Consider the following 20,708-nt stretch of genomic DNA (forward strand, 5'->3'; position numbering starts at 1 on the left):
TGCCCTGGGTTGGGTGGATGGAAGTAAATAGTTCATTTTATCCACAGATTTTTTTCAAGAATGGGAGCTACTCACTCACTGCCTTAATCAAACTTTCTAGCCCTTTTCTCTATTCTGACACCATTTTCTCAGACAATGTTTTTATCCAACTTCATGTTAGCTATCAAAATTAATAAAAAACTACCATAGTCCTGAGCTCCAAGAAACATGCCTAAAATGAACTTCCTAGATTCTTTCCACCCTAAGAGCTCTAATCTCATCTGCTCTGTTTCTACTTTATGATTCTTGTTCATTAACTATATTGTATCATTTTATATCCTGCCACTTTCCAAACACCAAGTTGCAGATGCTATCATGATTCCATCCTGACTTCTCTGAACAGACGACCTCACTAATGTGTACTGGAACCCCACCTCTCCTGAGCTCAAGCCCACTAGGGAAAGATAGAAACAGGCTGAGGGTATGAATCAGCCTGCCAATGCCCATGTCCAGTGGAGAAACAAGTACAGAAGCCAGAACGTCTACCTTCTGCACCCCCAAAACAACTTTGATCCATACTCCCAGTGGTGGAGAAGTGACAGGAGGAACAGGATAAGAGGGCTCTGAACTCTAGCTCCATCAGCACCCGGAGGAAAAGTGGAGCAACATTTGGATGTAGTAAAGTTGCTAGAAGTGGCTTGGAGGAGAAGAGAGGATTGGACCATGAAGAAAAAGGGGACAATTATGTACAAATATAGACAGATAATTAATTGTAGAGATGATGGTTGACCCATGTCTGCAAACTTAGAAGCACTGTGGTGGCTTGCAGTGTGGAGACTGTGAATTTAGAACTCTGGTGGTGGGAATGGTGTGGAAGTATGCTCCTGCTGACATATAATTTTGTAAATCAATATTAGATCACCAATAAAATAAAAAAGAACATATATGCTAGAGTTGTCTTTAACAGCAGCATGCCTAGTTCTCTATATGCAAAAGTGGTCACCTGTTATGCAAATTAAAATATATAATTCTATATGTGTTACAAATTAATCAATTTTAGGAAATGTTTACCTACAGATGTAAAGTACTGTATTAAACAGTTAACTGAAAAAGCTCAAACACACACACACACACACACACACACACATTTGTTGTTTCAAAAGTTATAGCCTACTGTTGATATAGATGTAATTATACAACAAATGATTATAAGGCAGTTCTAACTTTAAACTGTGACTTAAAACTTCATCTGTACATAAATCTTTGGTTTTCTAGTTTTTTAAACACAAAGATATGATTTAAATTTGCAATGCCTCTTAGCAATACCCAGCAATGCCTCTTAGGCTGGCTCTTTGTATCAGCTTGAATAATCATTTATGAGTAATGAATATGAAATTTATATCTGATTTCAAACCTCACCTCCATACATATAAATATACGTATACACATATCCATACATGTTAAATATTGAAGTTCTATGTAAAAACGAGCAAATGAACTAGTTTTTTAAAAAAGCAAACACTCACATCATTATTGATGCACTGAGCAGAGCAATTGGATGAACTCTGGAACTTTTCGATGCTCACACATTCACTATGGATGCACATCTAGAAATGAAGCAACAAATATGCTATGAGATGAACGAAGAGTGTGTGCTCTATTTACAACATCTTCTGTCTATCATGAAAAAATGTCACTTCACATCTACTGGGAAAGAAGAAATCCTCTATGAAGATTGTATGTACATTTAACAATAAAATCTGTACTTACTTTTAATGCCTAAAGTATCTATATCCTTGTTGATTTTGAAATGTTAATATATCATTGTGTCTATAGTTGAAGCTGCAACAACTGCTGTTATTTCTGTCAGTTTTTATTTCTTTAATGAGGATCCTTTATATCATGGTACTTGGTTAAGCATTTTGTTAATATCAGCTCATTCATATATACTCATTTCAGTTTACAGTTTGCTTTAATGTGTGTCTATGTTGTAACTAAATTACTGTCATTTCATGTTGGATACTTTTGTTGGAAACTGATCAGTTTTATGTCTTATGAATTTCTGTCTTTAAATCGGTTTTGCTGCTGCGTTCCATAAGTCATACTAAGGTGCATTTCCACTCCACTTCCATTTTATTCACATCAAGATATTTTCTTTCATTCTCTCTCTTTCTTAGATAGAGACAGAAAGGGGGAGAGAGTGTGTGTGAAAAAGACCACAGCACTAAAAATTCCTTCAGTACAGTGGGGGCCAGGCTGGAACCTGTGTCACACGTGGAAAGCTGTACACGATTCAAATGAGCTATCCCACCAGCCCTGTAACAAGGTATTTTATTTTATTTTATTTTAATCTTTATTCGTTTGTTGTATAGAGATAGTCAGAAGTTTGAGAGGGAAGGGGTTGATAGAGAGGGAAAGAGACAGAGAGACATTTGCAGCACTGCTTCACCACTTGTGAAGCTTTCCCCCTGCATGTGGGGACTGAGGGCTCTAACCTGGGTCCTTAAGCACTGTAACATGTGCACTCAACCAGGTGCATCACCACTTGTCTTCCCTAAGGTATATTCTAACTGCCATTTTTATTTTTATTTTTTTAACACTGATTGCTCAGGAACAGCTTACATAATTTTAGGAATGCTAAGTATCTTAGTAAACTTCACATGGTCATGAAAAAATAATTGGTATTGGTATTATTCCAACTTACCTGTATTTGTCAAGGTTTATTTTTATAGTCCTCACTAATCTACTATGTGGATATAAGAAGAACATGTGTCCTGCTGAAGAGTAAATCAGACCAAAATTTAGTGGAAGGAAAGTAATTATAATTATTAGAATAGACATGAACAGAAAAAGGGGGGCAGGCAGTGGTGTCTGGACCAAGATTCAAGCCCCTAGAACCTTGCAGGGGGAAAGCTTCATGGGAAAGCAAGGATGTAGATATCTCTCTATCTCTTTCTCTTTACCTCTCTTCTCTTAATTTCTCTCTCTTTATCCAATAGTAAATAAGAATACTTTAAAATAATTAAAAATCTATAAAAATAAACAGAATAAAATAGAAAATAAATATAAAATAACAGTGAAACCAAATTCTGGCTGCTCAAAAAGACAAACAAAATGGACAATGTTCAAACTCACTAAGGAGAAAAGAAATAGTAGCTATAATAAATAGAACCAGGATTAAAGAGAATAACTTCTGAGATACCAAAGAAATAGAAAGAATCACAGGAGCCCAGTGAAAACATTAAGTAATGGACATGTTCTTACAATTGCACAGTTCTCTTGGACTGAATCATGAGGAAATAGAAAATCTGATAGACCAACTAAAAGTAGAACAATTAAAATAAAATTCAATATTACAAAAGCAGATGATATCACTAAAATGGACAGGAGAGCAACGTAAACCTTTCTTCACATCAGAATACAGATAAACAGCAGGCTCACAAGGACTCGCTCATTATTACTTATCATCACAGGAACGCACAGTGAAACTACAATGTGGTCTTACCTTATACCAGTGAGAAATATTAGGTCAAGAAAATTCTAAACAAGTAGTGTTGGTGAATGTATTGAGGGGAGGGAGGGAACTCAACTCATATACTGTTAGCAGGAGGGTAAACTGCTTTAGCCTGTCAGGAAATAATATATGTTTGTTAAAATCTTAGAAAGAGGTCTAAGATATGATCTGGCAGTACTAAATTAGGTATCTAAACTGTCAAAATGCTAATCCAAAAAAAAAGTATATGTGCTCCTGTGCTCACAGCATTTTTTTTTTTTTTTAACCAGAGCACTGCTCAGCAGGGGGTTGAACCTGGGACTTTGGAGCCTCAGGCATGAGATTCTTCTTGCATAACCATTATGCTATCTACTCCTGCCCAGCAATTTTATTCATAAAGCAGATATAGAAATAATCTAATATTTCATAAATGGGTTAAAGTGGCATGATATAACATATGAGTACCCAGGATCAAACTTTCTGATTTTTCACCTGCAGAAAGAAGATTAAATAGTAGTGGGATAGTGTTGCAGACGTCTCCCCTTTCTATTGCTCTTCCCCTACCACCTCTCTCTGTATCATGTGCTATCAAAAGAAAAAAATTTAAAAAACTGGCCAGTAGGAACAATGGAGAAATTGTGCAGCCACCAAGCCCCAGCAATAGCCCTGATATTAAAAAAAAAAAAAAAAGAATGAAAGAAAGAAAAGGAAGAGGAAAAAGAAAGAAAGAGATACATCTTTCTATTTGAGATACATAGATAGAATGGGATAGAGCTATGCTAAGTGAAGTAAATCAGAAGGAGAAAAACAAGAACTGAGTGGTTTCACTCATTAGCGGGGTATAAAAGGAAGGAAGAACAAAAAGGAAAAGACAAAGACAAGTCAAAACAAATCTTTGGTGTTTGAACACACAACTGAGACACCTTTCTGAGAGGTGAGTGAGATGTAAAGAATGAAAGGACAGAATGGACGAAACTGGTCCTAAAACATAGTGTTGCAAAAGAGAAAAATTACTTCAATAAAAACAAATAATTTAAGTATGCACATTCTTTAAACCATAATGAGGCAAATTATCAGATTATATACATTTGACTGTATCTAAGAACTTTTCAGGCACAATTATCTTTCCATTATCTGTATCTTATACAGCCAAAGGTTCAAATAAATATCACTGAACGAATAAAATAATGTGTGACCATTTAACATACAAACTGAAGATTGTGCATAGATGTCCACTGTAGGATGCTAATTAAGTATATTTGTGTTTATTTTGCAAAACATTGATCAGCAAAATAAGTATTTATTACAGTGCTGTTTTGCTTAATCAAAATCAGTTGTCAGTTATTTTCCACTTTCCCATATATAGGCCCTCAGGGACCAGTAACAGGATCAAACGGAAAAAGCAAGTTTCATTTTGAAAAATGGGAATTTTCAAAACGAAATGTAGCATTTTAATAATTTAAAAAACATTATCGCACCATTTTATCTCCACATTTTGTTCCAGGAGCAACCAAACCAAAATCTTCAGAATTGTGATGTAGATATAAGGCTTTGCATTCAGCAGTGGCATTCTCCTTGGGATTATCAATATAATAGACCACTTCATCTGCTGGGAGAGCTGACTGATGCCCTCTGGAGCAGAAGAGCTTCCCGCATTTGACATCACTGGAAGAAAGAAAGAATCCTCAGGCATCGAGCCATAAACACAACTTTAGTGACTAGGTTGACAGTGAAGTGTCCAGGTTATTTTACACACTTATAAACCTGGAGTTGTCAACAGACCACTCAAGAATCAGGAAAGTAGGGTAAACTGTTGGATCAGCGCTGATCCTGAAATCTGAGGTGAATAGGTGAAGATATGAATTGATAGTCTCTTTCCTGGGCAAATAACCTCACCAATGTGTCTTGAAACCCCATCTCCCCAGAGGTCTACCCCACTAGGAAAAGATACATAGGCTTTCAGTGCTCAAGTTCAGTGGAGAAGCAATAACAGAAACCAGACCTCCCACCTTTGGCACCCATGTATAGCTTTGGTCCATACTCCCAGAGGGATAAAGAACAGGGAAGCTATCAGTGGAGGGGATAGGATAGAACTCCAGTGGTGGTAATTATATGGAATTGTACCCCTGTTGTCCCACAGTCTTGTCAATAATTTTTAAATCACTAATAGTAATAAAAAAGAAAGTAGAGAGAAATAAGATTAAAGAAATGGGAAAAAATGAATTGATAGTCTCTAAGATCTCATTGTAATCATCATAAATCAATATTAGCTCAACTTTACAGAACAGTATTTATTATTACCTTCTATTTATATAATTTTTAGGACACAAATATCTATTTTATAGTCTCTCTTGCATAGTAGAAGAAAGATTCTCATAGTAACCTTGGACTGATACTTTTTTAAAAAAGGTCTCACATATGTAGAATAGTAATTGAGTAGAAGGCAATTGTAGGAAAGGGAAGTTAAGTGATTGCTTGTTTTTGCCTACTGCATAAGTTTTGCTGTTATGTTCAAACTCAGTTGCTTTGTAACACAGACACATTCACAAAATTTCAGTGATAAACTTGTAAGTAGGACTCACTTCATGTTTTTCAAAATTAGGTGTAATGTTCAAGTTTCCCTTTTCTCCTAATTTTAGCTTCAACCTTTCTTTTTTAAATCTTGTCTTATTGGGAAATTAATAATTTATAATATAGTAACCAGCTTCTTATCTCCCCTTGATTGGTGTCTAGGCACATATATACAGTGGATTTTTTTTTTTTTTTTTTTTTTTTTTTTACCAGAGCACTGCTCAGCTCTGGCTTATGGTGGTGCAAGGGATTGAACCTGGGACTTGGGAGCCTTAGGCAAGAAGCTCTTTGTATAACCATTAAGCTTTCTACCCTTGCCCCTTTAATGGAATTATAATTTTCTTCTTTTCCTGGCCATTCCTCTTCCCTTCCTTCTTCCTCTTATCCCTTCTACTTAATTCTCCTCATTTGCTCCCTTTTCTTTGTTAAATGGACTCTCTCCTGATGTTCCTGACTCTCCCATTTTAGCTCCTCATAGTCCATGAATTTGGTTAATAAATACAGTGCATAAGTGCTGATTTACACTGTAGGCAGGTGTGTGTTCTATTGCTCTCTCTTCCTGTTTCTATTTCTTCCTGATTTCAATAAAAAGAGATTAGCAGATATCAGAACAAGGGCCGTTCTGATTTTGCAAAACACTCCTAGAGAACACTTGCTTTTCTTTACAATGTACTTACTTCTCTTCACAGGGCATTAATCCAGTTCCCGTGTTTTTGCAATATCCAAATTTAGTCCCTTTCATATTCATCTCATAGCAAATATCAGGACTTTCTTTTGCTCCTGGTATCCAAATAAAATAAGAGGGAGATAATGAAACACTGAATATTATGAATCACATAAAAATATGTGTGTATATATATATACATATGTATCTTGCAGCGGTAAAACAGAATATGAATAGTAAATAAAATACTATTGAATTTCTTCAAGAAGATATTTTAGGGAAGGGCCTGTAAACTGACAAGTAATAAACATACCTCTACCTGCATTAATTAAGTAGTCTATGAATATATATGTGTATAATTTGTATTAGGGGATTAGTTTACAGTAAATACAACTTTTGGCACATGTGTAAAATTTCTCAATTTTCTAGAAAACAGAAACCCACAGTCTAGGTACTCCTGCACCATCACACAATATGACCTGAAAGCCATCCTTCCCCTTCCCCTAGAAAGTCCTTTACTTTGGTGCAGTACACCAAACCCAGTCCAAGTTCTATATTGTGTTTCCCCTTTCTGTTCTTATTTCTCAATTTCTGTACGTTCATGAGTCAATCCTATATTAATCCTTCTCTTTCTGGCTTATTTCATGTAACATGACTCTTTCAAGCTTATATAATATTATATTATAATTAACCACTTATTTGTTGTTGGACATCTAGGTTGCTTCCAATTTTTTTCTTTATTTTATTTTATTTGACAGGACAAGGAGAATTATTATAGTTATTATTATTATTATTAATTATTATTTTGCCTCCAGGGTTATTGCTGGGTCTTGGCACCTGCACTACAAATCCACTGATCATGGTGGCCTTTTTTTCCATTTTAATTTGATAGGACAGAAAGAAATTGAGAGAGAAGGGGGAAATAGAGAGGAAGAGAGAAGGGCAGACACCTGCAGACTGGCATCACTACGTGTGAAGCTACTCCCCTGCAAGTGGAGAGCCCAGGGGGTCAAATCAGGATCCCTGAGTTTTGTATTTTGTGCAGTTAAGCCGGTGTGCCATCGCCCAGCCCCAAACAAAGAGAATTCAAGAGGAGATGGGGATATAGAGAGGGAGACACCTGTAGTACTTGCTTCACCACTCGTGAAGCTTCCTCCCTACAGGTGGTCCTTGTGCATGGTAACTTGTGCACTTAACCACTTGTGCCACTGCCCAGCCCAGTATATGAACAATGAGAGGTAAAAAAAAAAATAATAATAACATGAAAGGTAATATCCAGAGGGATGCTAGGAAATATCTAGGAAGAGTAGTACAAAAGGCATCATTTACAATTTCCCCCCAAAGTCCTACAGGACAGGAACGGAAAACTAATGTTTATAAGTTGTATAGTCATTCACTGTAATTGTCTCTCACCTTCACCAAACAAGTTAGAGCACTGATCATTACGGGTGGGACATTTTCCCATGAAGCAATAGCCTTCTGAATTCTTGCAAGGAAATCCGTCTACTTGGAATTGGTCTTTAGGGCATCCAGAAAAGTCACCAGTACATACTTCAGGAAAATCACATTCGTCTTTTGCTGGCCTACAAATTGTACCTGCTTGCTTCAACTGATAGTGAAAAACAAAGAAAATTAAATATGAATACATAGGTGGATTATTTTCAGCAAATATAAAGAAAGGTAGCACAGATAATTAAGCTGAATTTTTGTTGTTTTTTTAAAATTTTTTAAGATATTTATTTATTCATTTTCCCTTTTTGTTGCCTTTGTTTGATTGTTGTAGCTATTACTGTTGTTCTTATTGATGTCTTTGTTGTTGGATAGGACAGTGAGAAATAGAGAGAGGAGGGGAAGACAGAGAGGGGCAAAGACAGACACCTGCAGGCCTGCTTCACCGTGAGGCGACTCCCCTGCAGGTGGGGAGCCGGGGGCTTGAACTGAGATACTTATGACAGTCCTTGTGCTTTGAGCCACCTGTGCTTAACAGTTAAGCTGAATTTTTTAAAGATGGATCATTCCTTCCATTTTCATTTTAGAAAACTATTCTCATTATATATTTCTTTATGTTATATAAACTTAGGAACAAAAACATAATTTGAAATTTTCTATCATAACAATTTGAAGTAGACTTAGAATGGCCTTAAAAGGGGCCAGATACCCCCACACCTATGGACATCTAATCTTTGATAAGCGGGCCCAAAGTATTAAATGGAAGAAGGAGGCTCTCTTCAATAAATGGTGCTGGGAAAACTGGGTTATAACATGCAAAAGAATGAAATTGAACCACCTTATCTCACCAGAAACAAAAGTCAACTCCAAATGGATCAAAGACCTGGATGTCAGACCAGAAACTATCAAATACTTAGAGGAAAAAATTGGTGGAACACTTTCCCACCTAAACCTCAAGGACATCTTTGATGAAACAAACCCAATTGCAAGGAAGACTAAAGCAGAAACAAACCAATGGGACTACATCAAATTGAAAAGCTTCTGCACAGCCAAAGAAACTATCACACAAACAAAGAGACCCCTCACAGAATGGGAGAAGATCTTCACATGCCATACATCAGACAAGAGATTAATCACCAAAATATACAGAGAACTCAGCAAACTTTGCACCAAAAAAGCAAATGACCCCATCCAAAAATGAGCAGGGGATATGAACAAGACATTCACTTCAGAGGAGATCCAAAAGGCTAACAAACATATGAAAAACTATTCCAGGTCTCTGATTGTCAGAGAGATGCAAATAAAGACAACATTGCGATACCACCTCACTCCTGTGAGAATGGCATACATCAAAAAGGACAGCAGCAACAAATGTTGGAGAGGCTGTGGGGACAGAGGAACCCTTCTACACTGCTGGTGAGAATGTAAATTGGTCCAGCCTCTCTGGACAGCAGTCTGGAGAACTCTTACAAGGCTAGACATGGACCTTCCATATGACCCAGTAATTCCTCTCCTGAGGATCTACCCCAAGGATTCCATAATGCCCAACCAAAAAGATGTGTGTACATCTATGTTCATAGCAACACAATTCATAATAGCTAAAACCTGGAAGGAACCCAGGTGCCCAACATCAGATGAGTGGCTGAGAAAGCTGTGGTACATATACACAATGGAATACTATGCAGCTATTAAGAACAATGAGCCCACCTTCTCTGACCCATCTTGGACAGAGCTAGAAGGAATTATGTTAAGTCAGCTAAATCAGAAAGATAAAGATGAGTATGGGATGTCCCAACTCATCAACAGAAGTTGAGAAAGAACAGAAAGGGAAACTAAAAGCAGGATCTGATTAAATCGAGAGCAGGGCACCAATGTAAACACACTGTGGTGAAGGGGAGGGTGGCCATTGGACTTCCCGGCATGGTGGAGGGTGGGGGGGGTGGGGGTGGGTGTCGGGGATGGGACACAGTCTTTAGGTGGTGGGAGTGGTGTTTATGTACAATCCTATTAAAGTTTATACATTATATAAACCACTATTTAATTAATATGAGAGGCGAAAAACTGATGATATGTCTAGAACTTCTTAAAACACAGACCGATTCTTTTTAATACATAGGCCGTCTTTGATATGTTCTCTCCCAAAAGCCTAGACCAGGGAGAACAGAATCAACCGACAACACAGCTATATACAAGATACTAGGTACTTTACCCCAAACCCTATCAAAGGGACTTTCCAAAGTTAACCCTATCACCAAATAATGTGATGATAACAATAACTATCCATTGTCTTGAACCCTAAGACAACAGGAACCTCACATCTCCACTATAGAGCCTATATTTCCCCCAGTCCTGGAACCTTAGGGTGGGGCCCCCTTTTCTGCATGCTGCTCTCAATTCAAATCAAATAATATTGCATCCACGGATCGCAACCTAATCAACACAACTAGCACCACCCAAGCATGCTTCACTTGAGACTGTGTCCAGAGACTTCAGGTGTGGAATGACAACCCTTCAGCTTCATCAATCGGGTGAGACCTTTCCTTTCATAGTATTCTCTAATTCCATTCCAGGTGTTCCACTCCCCAATAAAGTCCCCAAACCTAGATATAGTTCAGGTCCCCTGAAATAGAGCATAGGTTCACCCGTGCCCATAAACTAGGGGAAAAATATATACCTGAAAGCAGAAGTACACAAGAGCATGCAGGGAATACCCCCAACACTTCATCTGCACTATTCCAGTCTTTAGGTCCATGATTGTTCAACAATTTGTTTGGCTTTGTGTGTTAACTCTCTTTTCAGCCACCAGGTTCATCTGGCCAGCAAGATGTTGACCAGACTTCCCTGGACAGACGACCCCATCAATGTGTACTGGATCACCACTTCCTCAGAGCCCCACCCTACTAGGGAAAGAGAGAGAGAGACTGGTAGTATGGATTGACCAGTCAACGCCCATGTTCAGCGGGGAAGAAATTACAGAAGCCAGACCTTCCACCCTCTGCAACCCACAATGACCCTGGATCCATACTCCCAGAGAGATAGAGAGTGGGAAGGCTATCAGGGGAGGGGCTGAGATGTGGATATCGGGTTATGGGAATTGTGCGGAATTGTACCCCTCTTATTCTATGGTTTTGTTAATGTCTCCTTTCTTAAATAAATAAAAATAAATAAAAAATAAATAAGAAAGGGGCCAGATGGTGGCACACCTGGTTAAGTGTACAAGTCACAGTGAACAAGGACCCAGGTTCCATTCCCTGGTCCCCACCTGCAGGGGGAAAGCTTCAAGAGTGGTGGCGTATGGCTGTAGGTGTCTCTCTGTCTCTCTCTATCTCCCCCTTCCCTCTTGTTTTCTCTGTTTCTGTCCAATAATAGATTATACTTATGCATATGTATGGACTTATAATAAAGAAATGAGAAAAGTATTTCAACCTTCTTATTTTCTTTACCTCAGGTTCCAGAATACACAAACACACACACACACACACACACACACACACACACACACACACACACACACTCAGAAACTCATGTTTCTTTCTTTCTTTTTTTTTTTAATTGAAAGAGATGGAGGTTATAGGAAGGGAGAGAGACAGAAAGAGACCCGTAGCCCTGCTTTACCACTCGAAAAGCTTTCCCTTTGCAGGTAGGAACCAAGGGCTCAAATTCAGGTCCTTACGCACTGCAACACGTACGCTCAACCAGGTGTGCCACCATCCAGCCCCCTCACGTTTCTAATGAGTACTCTGTATGTCATCAAAATTAAACTTATCTATATGGACAAGAAAAATTGTCCTGCCTATTTTGCTGAAGGGAATGACATGAAAAAAATTCTCTCATTCAGCAAGTCAATATACATTGGACTGAGCTAGGTTATGGAAAAATCAAAGGCGAACCTTTGGCCAGAGTCAGCTAGGTCCTCTAGGTATTAGTCATTCCTAGGAATACATCCCTATGAACTAGTTACTACTATTTTCAAATTCAAATATATTTTTCTTTGCTTTTACCTACACTTAATAAACAAACTGAAACAGGGAAACTCAAGTTTTAGTGTAAGATCTTACCTGACAAGATTCACAGCATTCTCCTACTGTACAAGTAAAACCTGGCTTTAACAAACACTTGCTTGCATCACAGCAAGGATCAGTGCACTCCTGCAATAATAAAGAAATAAGGATTAGGAATCAGTTTGCATTTAAAGAGCTAGTTACTTGTACTTCTGTGTGATTTAGCATTGATTTTCTTTCATATCTAAATATCTTTTACTATTACATGTAATATATATACATATATACATATACATACATACATACACACACACACACACATATATATATATATATATATATATATATATATATATATATATATATATATATATATATCTTGAAATTGGTGTTTGGGTCTTTTGTTTCCTTCCCTTGGCTGCTCAGTATGCCATAGCAAATGAATTCTCATGGGTAGCACATAAAAGTCAGACTTTGTGACTTTTTGTTCTGAGGATATTTATTCTCTGGAATGATTCTGCCGCTTCTCTGCTTTAGCTTTTTGAAAGTGAATATGGCTTTTGAAGATCTGGTTTTGCATTTTTTTCTCTATTCCAAGTATTTAAATCTGGACTTTTTTTTCCTTTTCTTTTTCCCCCATGTTGAAGCTCTGCTCCATTCCTTTAAAAAATATTTTATCTATTTACTTGATGGAGATAGAAAGTGAGAAGGTAGGAGAAGATATAGAGGGACAGAGCAAGAGCAAGATACATACAGACCTGCTATACCACCTGTGAAGCTTAACCCCTGCAGGTGGGTAGCAGGGGTCTCGAACCTGGGTCCTTGTGCAGGTTAACATGTGCACTCAACCAGGTGCTCCATTTCCAGCTTCCTAAATCTGACCTTTGCATCCTTCACTCCATCATTAAGTGAGGACAATAGGAAATATACTTAGGTCTTATTATCTCAGTTGAGATTAAAATCACCCAAATATATCTGTATCCTGTTCTGTCAGGCACTTCATGTGAGGATGAAGTGGTCAGACATATCCCAGTGGAACTGAAACATAGGTTATACTATTAATTTCCAATGCTAAGTGGGACTTCATATTTGACTCGTGATATTTCAGGACTGTTGTAACCTCTGGGCATGTCTTTGTTTCCATCCATATTGTGGATACTATAATCACCAATCTTTGCTTTTTCTGATGTTGGCTTATTTATTATTTTTATAGGTGATTTAATATTGACTGTTATTTCTATAACTAGCTATATTTATATATGATTTTCTGTGGTCCTGTCTTCCATTCCTTTTTAGGTCACATCTACACCTCCTGAATGTCCTTCCTTTTTGTCTTTTCTCTCTCTGGGTCTAGAGGTCTTGATGGAATTGGAGTTCAGAATCCTCTGATCATATTCCCTTAACATTGTTTCCCCTCTAGGGGTATGAACGAACATTCTTTTGGGGGTGCAGAAGGTTGGACTTCTGGCTTCTATAATTGCTTCTCCACTGGACATAGGTGTTGGCAGGTTGATCCATACCCCCAGCTTGTATCTATCTTTCTCTAGTAAGGTAAAGCTCTGGAGAGGAGTCTCCTTTCTTTAGACATTTTATGAATGGGGTATCATCTAGAGCACAGATACCATACATGTGCTGCTTGGAAACAGATGCATCAGCATAAACATACCACCTCATAGGGATATAGGATCTCAAACCCACTCCAGCCCTACTAAGCCAGAATACAAACTAATTAGGAAATATAGATAATAATGAGAAGTAGCTGTCTAAGATAGATATCTCCTGATGAGTTTTTGAAATAATTGATTTCATGTTAATGAAAAGCAGAATAAGAGTTTAAAATATGAGAATCAGGCGGTAGCCCAACAGGTTAAGCGCATGTGGCACAAAGCACAAGGACTGGCGTAAGGATCCCAGTTCGAGCCCCTGGCTCCCCACTGCAGGAGACTTGCTTCACAGGCGGTGAAGCAGGTCTGCAGGTGTCTATCTTTCTCTCCCCCTCTGTTTTCCCCTTTTCTCTCCATTTCTCTCTGTCCTATCCAACAATGGCGACATCAACAACAACTGCAACAATAAAACAACAAGGGCAACAAAAAGGGAATAGATTAAATAAAGAAAGAAAGAATTTAAAATTTCCCTCAAAGACTTACTCTAAATATCAAAAAATTGAAACTGTAGTAAATATGTGAAAGATTAATGATTTCCACTTAAATTATAGCAGACTTTTCTGACAATGTTAAACTGGACAACTGGTATGCAGGCTAGCCTCATAGTACCCTCAGAAGCTTGACTGACTGCGAGGGGTTTTGTAATAACTGAGACATACTGTGCATAAGAGAGTAGATGCTTATGAGCGATTCCCACAAGAAAAGCCAATTAGTCTATAAATTAGGCAAATGCTATGCTGTGGGCTTCTAGTGAGATCATTATATACAATTCTAGATTTATTACTAAACAGTTCTGCAATGAGGCTACACTTAACAGCTTATTTTCAAGTGATAACTAAGCAGTTTTTAAAGTTTTGCAAAGAATCCCATGGTTCGTTAATGACAATATTTCAAAGATTCCAGACGAGCACACACTTTATAATTTAAATACACAATCACTTGCAAAATACCTGAGCAGGGCCACAATCACATTCTTCTCCATCATCCAAATGCTTGTTTCCACATAGTGACGGAACAGTAACCATATCTAGGAGTGGTTGATTGAGCATGCATGTTGGTTTATTATCTGCCAAGAATCGAAGGAATTGTTTTTTGCTGCATTTGCTGAATTTCATTGCAGGAATGCTAGAGACAGAGTGAGTTAAAAAATAAATAAACAAAAAATAAAAAACTAAAAAATAGTTTTTAAGGGTGCAGGAGACAGCATAATAGTTACAAAAACAGATTCCAGTGCTTGAGGCTCTGAGGTCCCCAGTTCAATCCTCCATACCATGATAAACCAGAACTAAGCAGTACTCTGGCAAAAAATATGTACACACACACACACACACACACACACACACACACACACACACACACACACACACACAGTTTTATCATACCAATGCACAATAGAAGAATAGCTGTGAAGGTTCTATGGAAAATTTAGAAAAAAACAGATATAAGGTCTAATTTTATTTCTTTCTCTTTTACCTTAATGCTGCAACACAGTAGTAATTGAGCTCTTTAGTGGGACCTGTCTTATTGAAACAGTCAAGTGTATTTTTAATTCATATGTCAGATTTAAGAAATAAAGCCAGGAGTAAAACAAGGTGAAATATTAATAAGCCCCTGGCCTATAGCTGTGAGCTGAGGTTTCCAGGGTGAAGGGATGCTTAAAAGGACATTGTGGGGTGGGGGTGGCACAGTGCACTGTGGTAAAGGGACAGTAAGTAGCTCTTTTGTAGATGAGTGTAGTAACACTTCCAGAGAGATGTGAAATAACATTAAAGGAAGATGTGAAACTGTATCCTTGATATAAGAGTCATAAAAAAATGGTATTTCAAAATAACTTTTAAAAAATTTTTTAAAAAGTTTTCCTTTTTTGTTACCCTTGTTTATCGTCGTTGTTATTATTGTTGATGTTATTGCTATCATTGTTGTTGGATAAGACAGAGAGAAAAAAATAGAGAGAAAAGGGGAAGAGAAAGAAACCTGCAGACCTGCTTCACTGCCTGTGAAGGGAACCCCCTGCAGGTGGGGAGACTGGGGCTTGAACTGGGATCCTTACACTGGTTCTTGCACTTTGGGCCATGTGCGCTTAACCCGCTGTGCCACCACCTAGCTCTCTCAAAGTAAAATTTTAAAACATTGTTAACTCAAAGGACTGTGACCCATCCCTCCCACCCACTCCCACCCCCCACTGGCCCAGGAAGCTGCATGTCTACCCCTCACCACAGGGTTTTTACTTTGTGCCCTACTTATAATTTAGTCAGGTCCTGCTTTTAGTTTCCCTTTCAGATCTTCTTACTCAACTTCTGTTGATGAGTGGGATCATCCCAAACTCATCTTTATCTTTCTGACTTAGCTCAATTAACATAATTCCTTCTAGCTCTGTCCAAGATGGGTCAGAGAAGGTGGGTTCATTGTTCTTGATAACTGCATAGTATTCCATTGTGTATATATACCACAGCTTTCTCAGCCACTCATCTGGTGTTGGGCACCTGGGTTGCTTCCAGGTTTTAGCTATTATGAATTGTGCTGCTATGAACATAGGAGTACAAACCTCTTTTTGGTTGGGTGTTATGGAGTCCTTGGGGTATATCCCCAGGAGAGGAATTACTGGATCATATGGACACTCCTAGTAAAATGTAGTCATATAAACCACTAATTAATTAATATGAGAGGGGAAAAATTAATTGTATGTCTGGCAGTTTTTCAAAACACAAACTGAATCTTTTTAATATATAGGCTGTGTAATTTATATGCAGACTGTCTCAAAAGCCTAGACCAAGTAGATCAGAAGCAATCAATAGCACAGCTATATACAAGATACTGGGTACTGTACAGCAAACCCTAACAAAAGGACTTTTCAAAGTTAACCCAATTACCAAATAATGTGATGATAACATTAACTATCGAGTGTCTTTTTGAACCCTAAGACAGCAGAAACCTCACATCTCCACTATAGAGCCTCTACTTCCCCCCAGTCCTGGAACCCTTGGATAGGGCCCACTTTCTCATATGCCTCTCCCAATCCATATCAAATAATATTGCATCTGCCGATCACAACCTAACCAACACAATGATTGACACCTCAACATGCTTCACTTCAGACTGTGTCCAGAGACTTCACGTGTGGAATGACAACCCTTCAGCTTCATTACTCGGGTGAGACATTTCCTTTCATAGTATACTCTAATTCCATCTCAGGTGGTTCACTTTCTAACAAAGTCCCAAAACCTAGATACAGACCAGGTTCTGTGAGAGAGAGCATATGTTCACATGTATCTGTAAACTACTGCAAAATATATACCTGAAAGAAGTACACTAGAGTTTGCAGTGAGTATCCCCCTAACACTTCCTCTCCACTATTCCAAGCTTTGGGTCCATGATTGCTTAACAATTGGTTTGGCTTTGTATGTTAACTTTCTTTTCAGTCACCAGGTTCCAGATGTCATCAGGATGCCTTCCAGGCTTCCCTGGACTGAAGACCCCACCAATGTGTCCTGGAGCTCTGCTTCCCCTGAGACCCACCCTACTAGGGAAAGAGAGAGGCAGACTGAGAGTATGGACTGACCAGTCAACGCCCATGTTCAGCAGGGAAGCAATTACAGAAGCCAGACCTTTTACCTTCTGCAACCCTCAATGACCCTGGGTCCATGCTCCCAGAGGGATAGAGAATGGGAAAGCTATCAGGGGAGGGGGTGGGATATGGAGATTGTGTGGTGGGAATTGTGTGGAGTTGTACCCCTCCTACCCTATGGTTTTGTTAATTAATCCTTTCTTTTTTAAAATATTTATTTTATTTATTCCCTTTTTGTTGCCCTTGTTGTTTTATTGTTGTAGTTATTATTGCTGTTGTCGTTGTTGGATAGAGCAGAGAGAAATGGAGAGAGGAGGGGAAGACAGAGAGGAGGAGAGAAAGATAGACACCTGCAGACCTGCTTCACTGCCTGTGAAGCAACTCCCCTGCAGGTGGGGAGCCGGGGTTAGAATTGGGATCCTTATGCCGGTCCTTGTGCTTTGCGCCACCTGCGCTTAACCCGCTGCGCTACAGCCCGACTCCCAATTAATTCTTTCTTAAATAAAAAAGAAAAAAAAAACATTTTTAACTCAAAAAAAATTAAACCAAAGATCCTCTGATTTTATCTCCTTCAAAAATTTCACCTAAAGACCAAGGTTTGGACAGTTATCATCCTTTTTTGATTACAAGTTTCGCAATGTGTTTAAGTTTAAATAATAATAATCACTAGATACCAAAGTTTATGGTATAGAGTAGCTCTCTATATGTATTTTTTAAAACAAATAATTGATTATAGATTGCATTGTACATGTTAGATATGCGATATACATACTCCTTATAAAGTGAAATTTCCCTCCTTTCCATCTGTCTTTTATTTTGAATCCCCTAACTTTACTGTTCACAAAAACTAGGCATGGATTAAAGCCTTAAAAACATAATATTGGGATTCTGGGGCCTTGAAAATCACAAATCATAGAAAGATAGTGTAAACTTGTATATAGTTTACTGAGTTCTTACACTATGCCAGTCACTGTGTTTGTCTCTTGAGGATACTTTAAATAGCTCAATGTACAGAAGCATTAATCAGTAACACTTCTTACTGTTTACAGTACACTTGTGAACCCCCTGTGAAAGGGACAAAGATAAGCAAGGCATAGGATCTGACTGTTGTTAATTCACAGTGGAATGCAGGAGTTTTACATAGTCATTCATTCTGTCACAATTTATAGAGGATCTTATATGTGTCAGACATTGACAGGCAATGGTGATAGAGTAATAACCTAAAAATGACCTTGTGGAGCTTATAACCATCCATAGAAACAAAATAATAAAGGAAATATGTGAAAGTGATTACATTAGATAATGAAAAAAGGAAAAGAAGAGAAAAGCTGTAGAGAGTAAGTAACAGTATGGTGTGCATGTGTGTTTGCAGAAATGAAAAGTTGAATCAGGTGACCAGGAGAGATTGTGCTGAGAATGAAATTTGAGTAAAGATTTATGTTTTGGGGCCAGGTGGTGGCACATCTGCTTAAGCACACACATTACAGTGTGCAAGGACCTGGGTTTGAGCCCCCTGGTCTCCATCTGCAGGGGGAAAATTTCACAAAGCAGTGAAACAGGGCTGCAGGTTCTCTCTGTCTCTCTCCTTCTCTATCACCCCCCTTCCTTTTCGATTTCTGGCTGTCTCTATCAAATAAATAAATATAATACAAAATTTTTAAAGATTTACATTTTTATTTTTACATTACTACTTATTGTTAAACATTCATATTTAATTTAGTTTTTAAGTAGTCTTTTTTATTTTATCAGTGATTTAATAATGGTTTGTAGAATTATAAATTAACCAGAGTATAGTTTCTACTCCACGCATAAGTCCTTAAAAAAGCGTTTATTTATTTTGCGAGTTCATGCATTTGTTATCCACAGCCAATATATGAGTGAAATCATCCAGTAAGTATCCACCCTTATCTCCTTAGTTTGAGTAAAGACTTAAAGGAGAAATATTGAAAATTACAACTTATATAAAAGATGACAGGAGCAAGACTCCTCTTGTGTCTTTGTCTATAAACTTACCCTCATGTACTTTTTATAACATATCTTTTTTTTTGGTTTATTTATTTATTTACTTATTTTTAATAGAGGCAGAGAGGAATAGAGAAGGGAAATAGAGAAGGAAAGAGAGAGACAAGCATCCACTGCACTGATTCACCTCTCCTGAAGCTTCTCTCTGCAGGTGAGGACTGGAGCTTGAACTGGGGTCTTTGCACACTATAATGTGTGTGTTCAACCAGGTAGGCCACCACCCAGACCCCTCTTGTGTACTTTTTCAAGATGTCCAGATGCAGTTTTAGAAATTCACCGTATCACTAGGAGAAATATGACTACCAATTGATAAGATTTACAAGGATAAAAATCTTAATTTTGCTTTATTTTGTAATAGATCTTCCTGGGCATATGAAGAAAAGTTCCACATAGTAACATTATACCTCAACAACAAGCAGTTTAAGTCAACACCACGTTCAAAATATTGAACTCTGTCCTCTGTTTTAGTCTCACCTTCCACTAGAATCCATCAGGCATTTTCCCAAAGTGCAGGTACATGGGTAGATGTCGTGGTGCATCCCAAGACTGTGCCCCAGTTGATGTGCCACTCTGCTTGCAACTATGTTTAAGTCAGGCAAAAGATCCTGATGAAATATAAATGTGCATTACAGATTGTTATGATGACACCCTGGAGACAGAAACTTTGAACTAGTGATATGGATACCTACTTTGTCATTTCTAGTTTGTTTGTACTCACGGTAGCTTTGCAACCACTAGGTCAAGACTACAGGAAATAAATCCCAAACTTGATTTTGTTAAGAATTTGAGGGATTGTAAATTTAAGTGCAACCTTCCTTCTTCCTTCAGTTCTTTTGTGTGGAGGTTAGATAAATGCCCTTGTAATGATCTCTGACTCTGATATTTTGAAATCATTTCTGTGACACAGTTATAAGGCAGGTTGGATTTATGCAGACTTATTTTTAGAAATAACTACAATTTATTAACTAATGCTCTACATAATAAAGTGAACACCAATTATATTCTATGTACCAAATAATCTAGAAAGCAAATGAAAATACCCGAGTGTCAAATTTTCAAAACAGTCTCACATTTCACAAAATGCTATATAACCATAAGAAAGGTGTTTTACTATGATGAAACCATGAAGGTTAATGACAGACAGTTCAGTGCACAGTTGACTTTCACTTCTTGCTCACATTTTATTTTATTTATTAATAATCACATTAATGAAAAAGCTTAAAACTCTAGCAGGGACATAAATTATCATAGGGCTAAAATATTTCTAATTTCTTAATTTCCTCTTATTTATATAAATATT

At 37.8% G+C, this 20,708-nt stretch overlaps 1 protein-coding gene across 1 annotated transcript in view; it reads right to left on the bottom strand.

The window, feature by feature from the left end:
• The window catches only part of ADAM7 (ADAM metallopeptidase domain 7), a 111,407-nt gene that overhangs the window by 58,575 nt on the left and 32,124 nt on the right, over window positions 1–20,708 (bottom strand). Inside the window, exons 11-17 of the mRNA XM_016190718.2 lie at window positions 19,883–20,013; window positions 14,772–14,946; window positions 12,215–12,304; window positions 8,121–8,316; window positions 6,721–6,823; window positions 4,951–5,137; window positions 1,500–1,586 (exon numbers count right to left, since the gene is read on the bottom strand). Coding sequence (XP_016046204.2) covers window positions 1,500–1,586; window positions 4,951–5,137; window positions 6,721–6,823; window positions 8,121–8,316; window positions 12,215–12,304; window positions 14,772–14,946; window positions 19,883–20,013 — 969 coding nt within the window. The remainder of the gene's footprint in view (window positions 1–1,499; window positions 1,587–4,950; window positions 5,138–6,720; window positions 6,824–8,120; window positions 8,317–12,214; window positions 12,305–14,771; window positions 14,947–19,882; window positions 20,014–20,708) is intronic.

This window comes from Erinaceus europaeus, chromosome 19 (assembly GCF_950295315.1).
Source record: "Erinaceus europaeus chromosome 19, mEriEur2.1, whole genome shotgun sequence".
In the NCBI taxonomy this organism is placed as follows: domain Eukaryota; kingdom Metazoa; phylum Chordata; class Mammalia; order Eulipotyphla; family Erinaceidae; genus Erinaceus; species Erinaceus europaeus.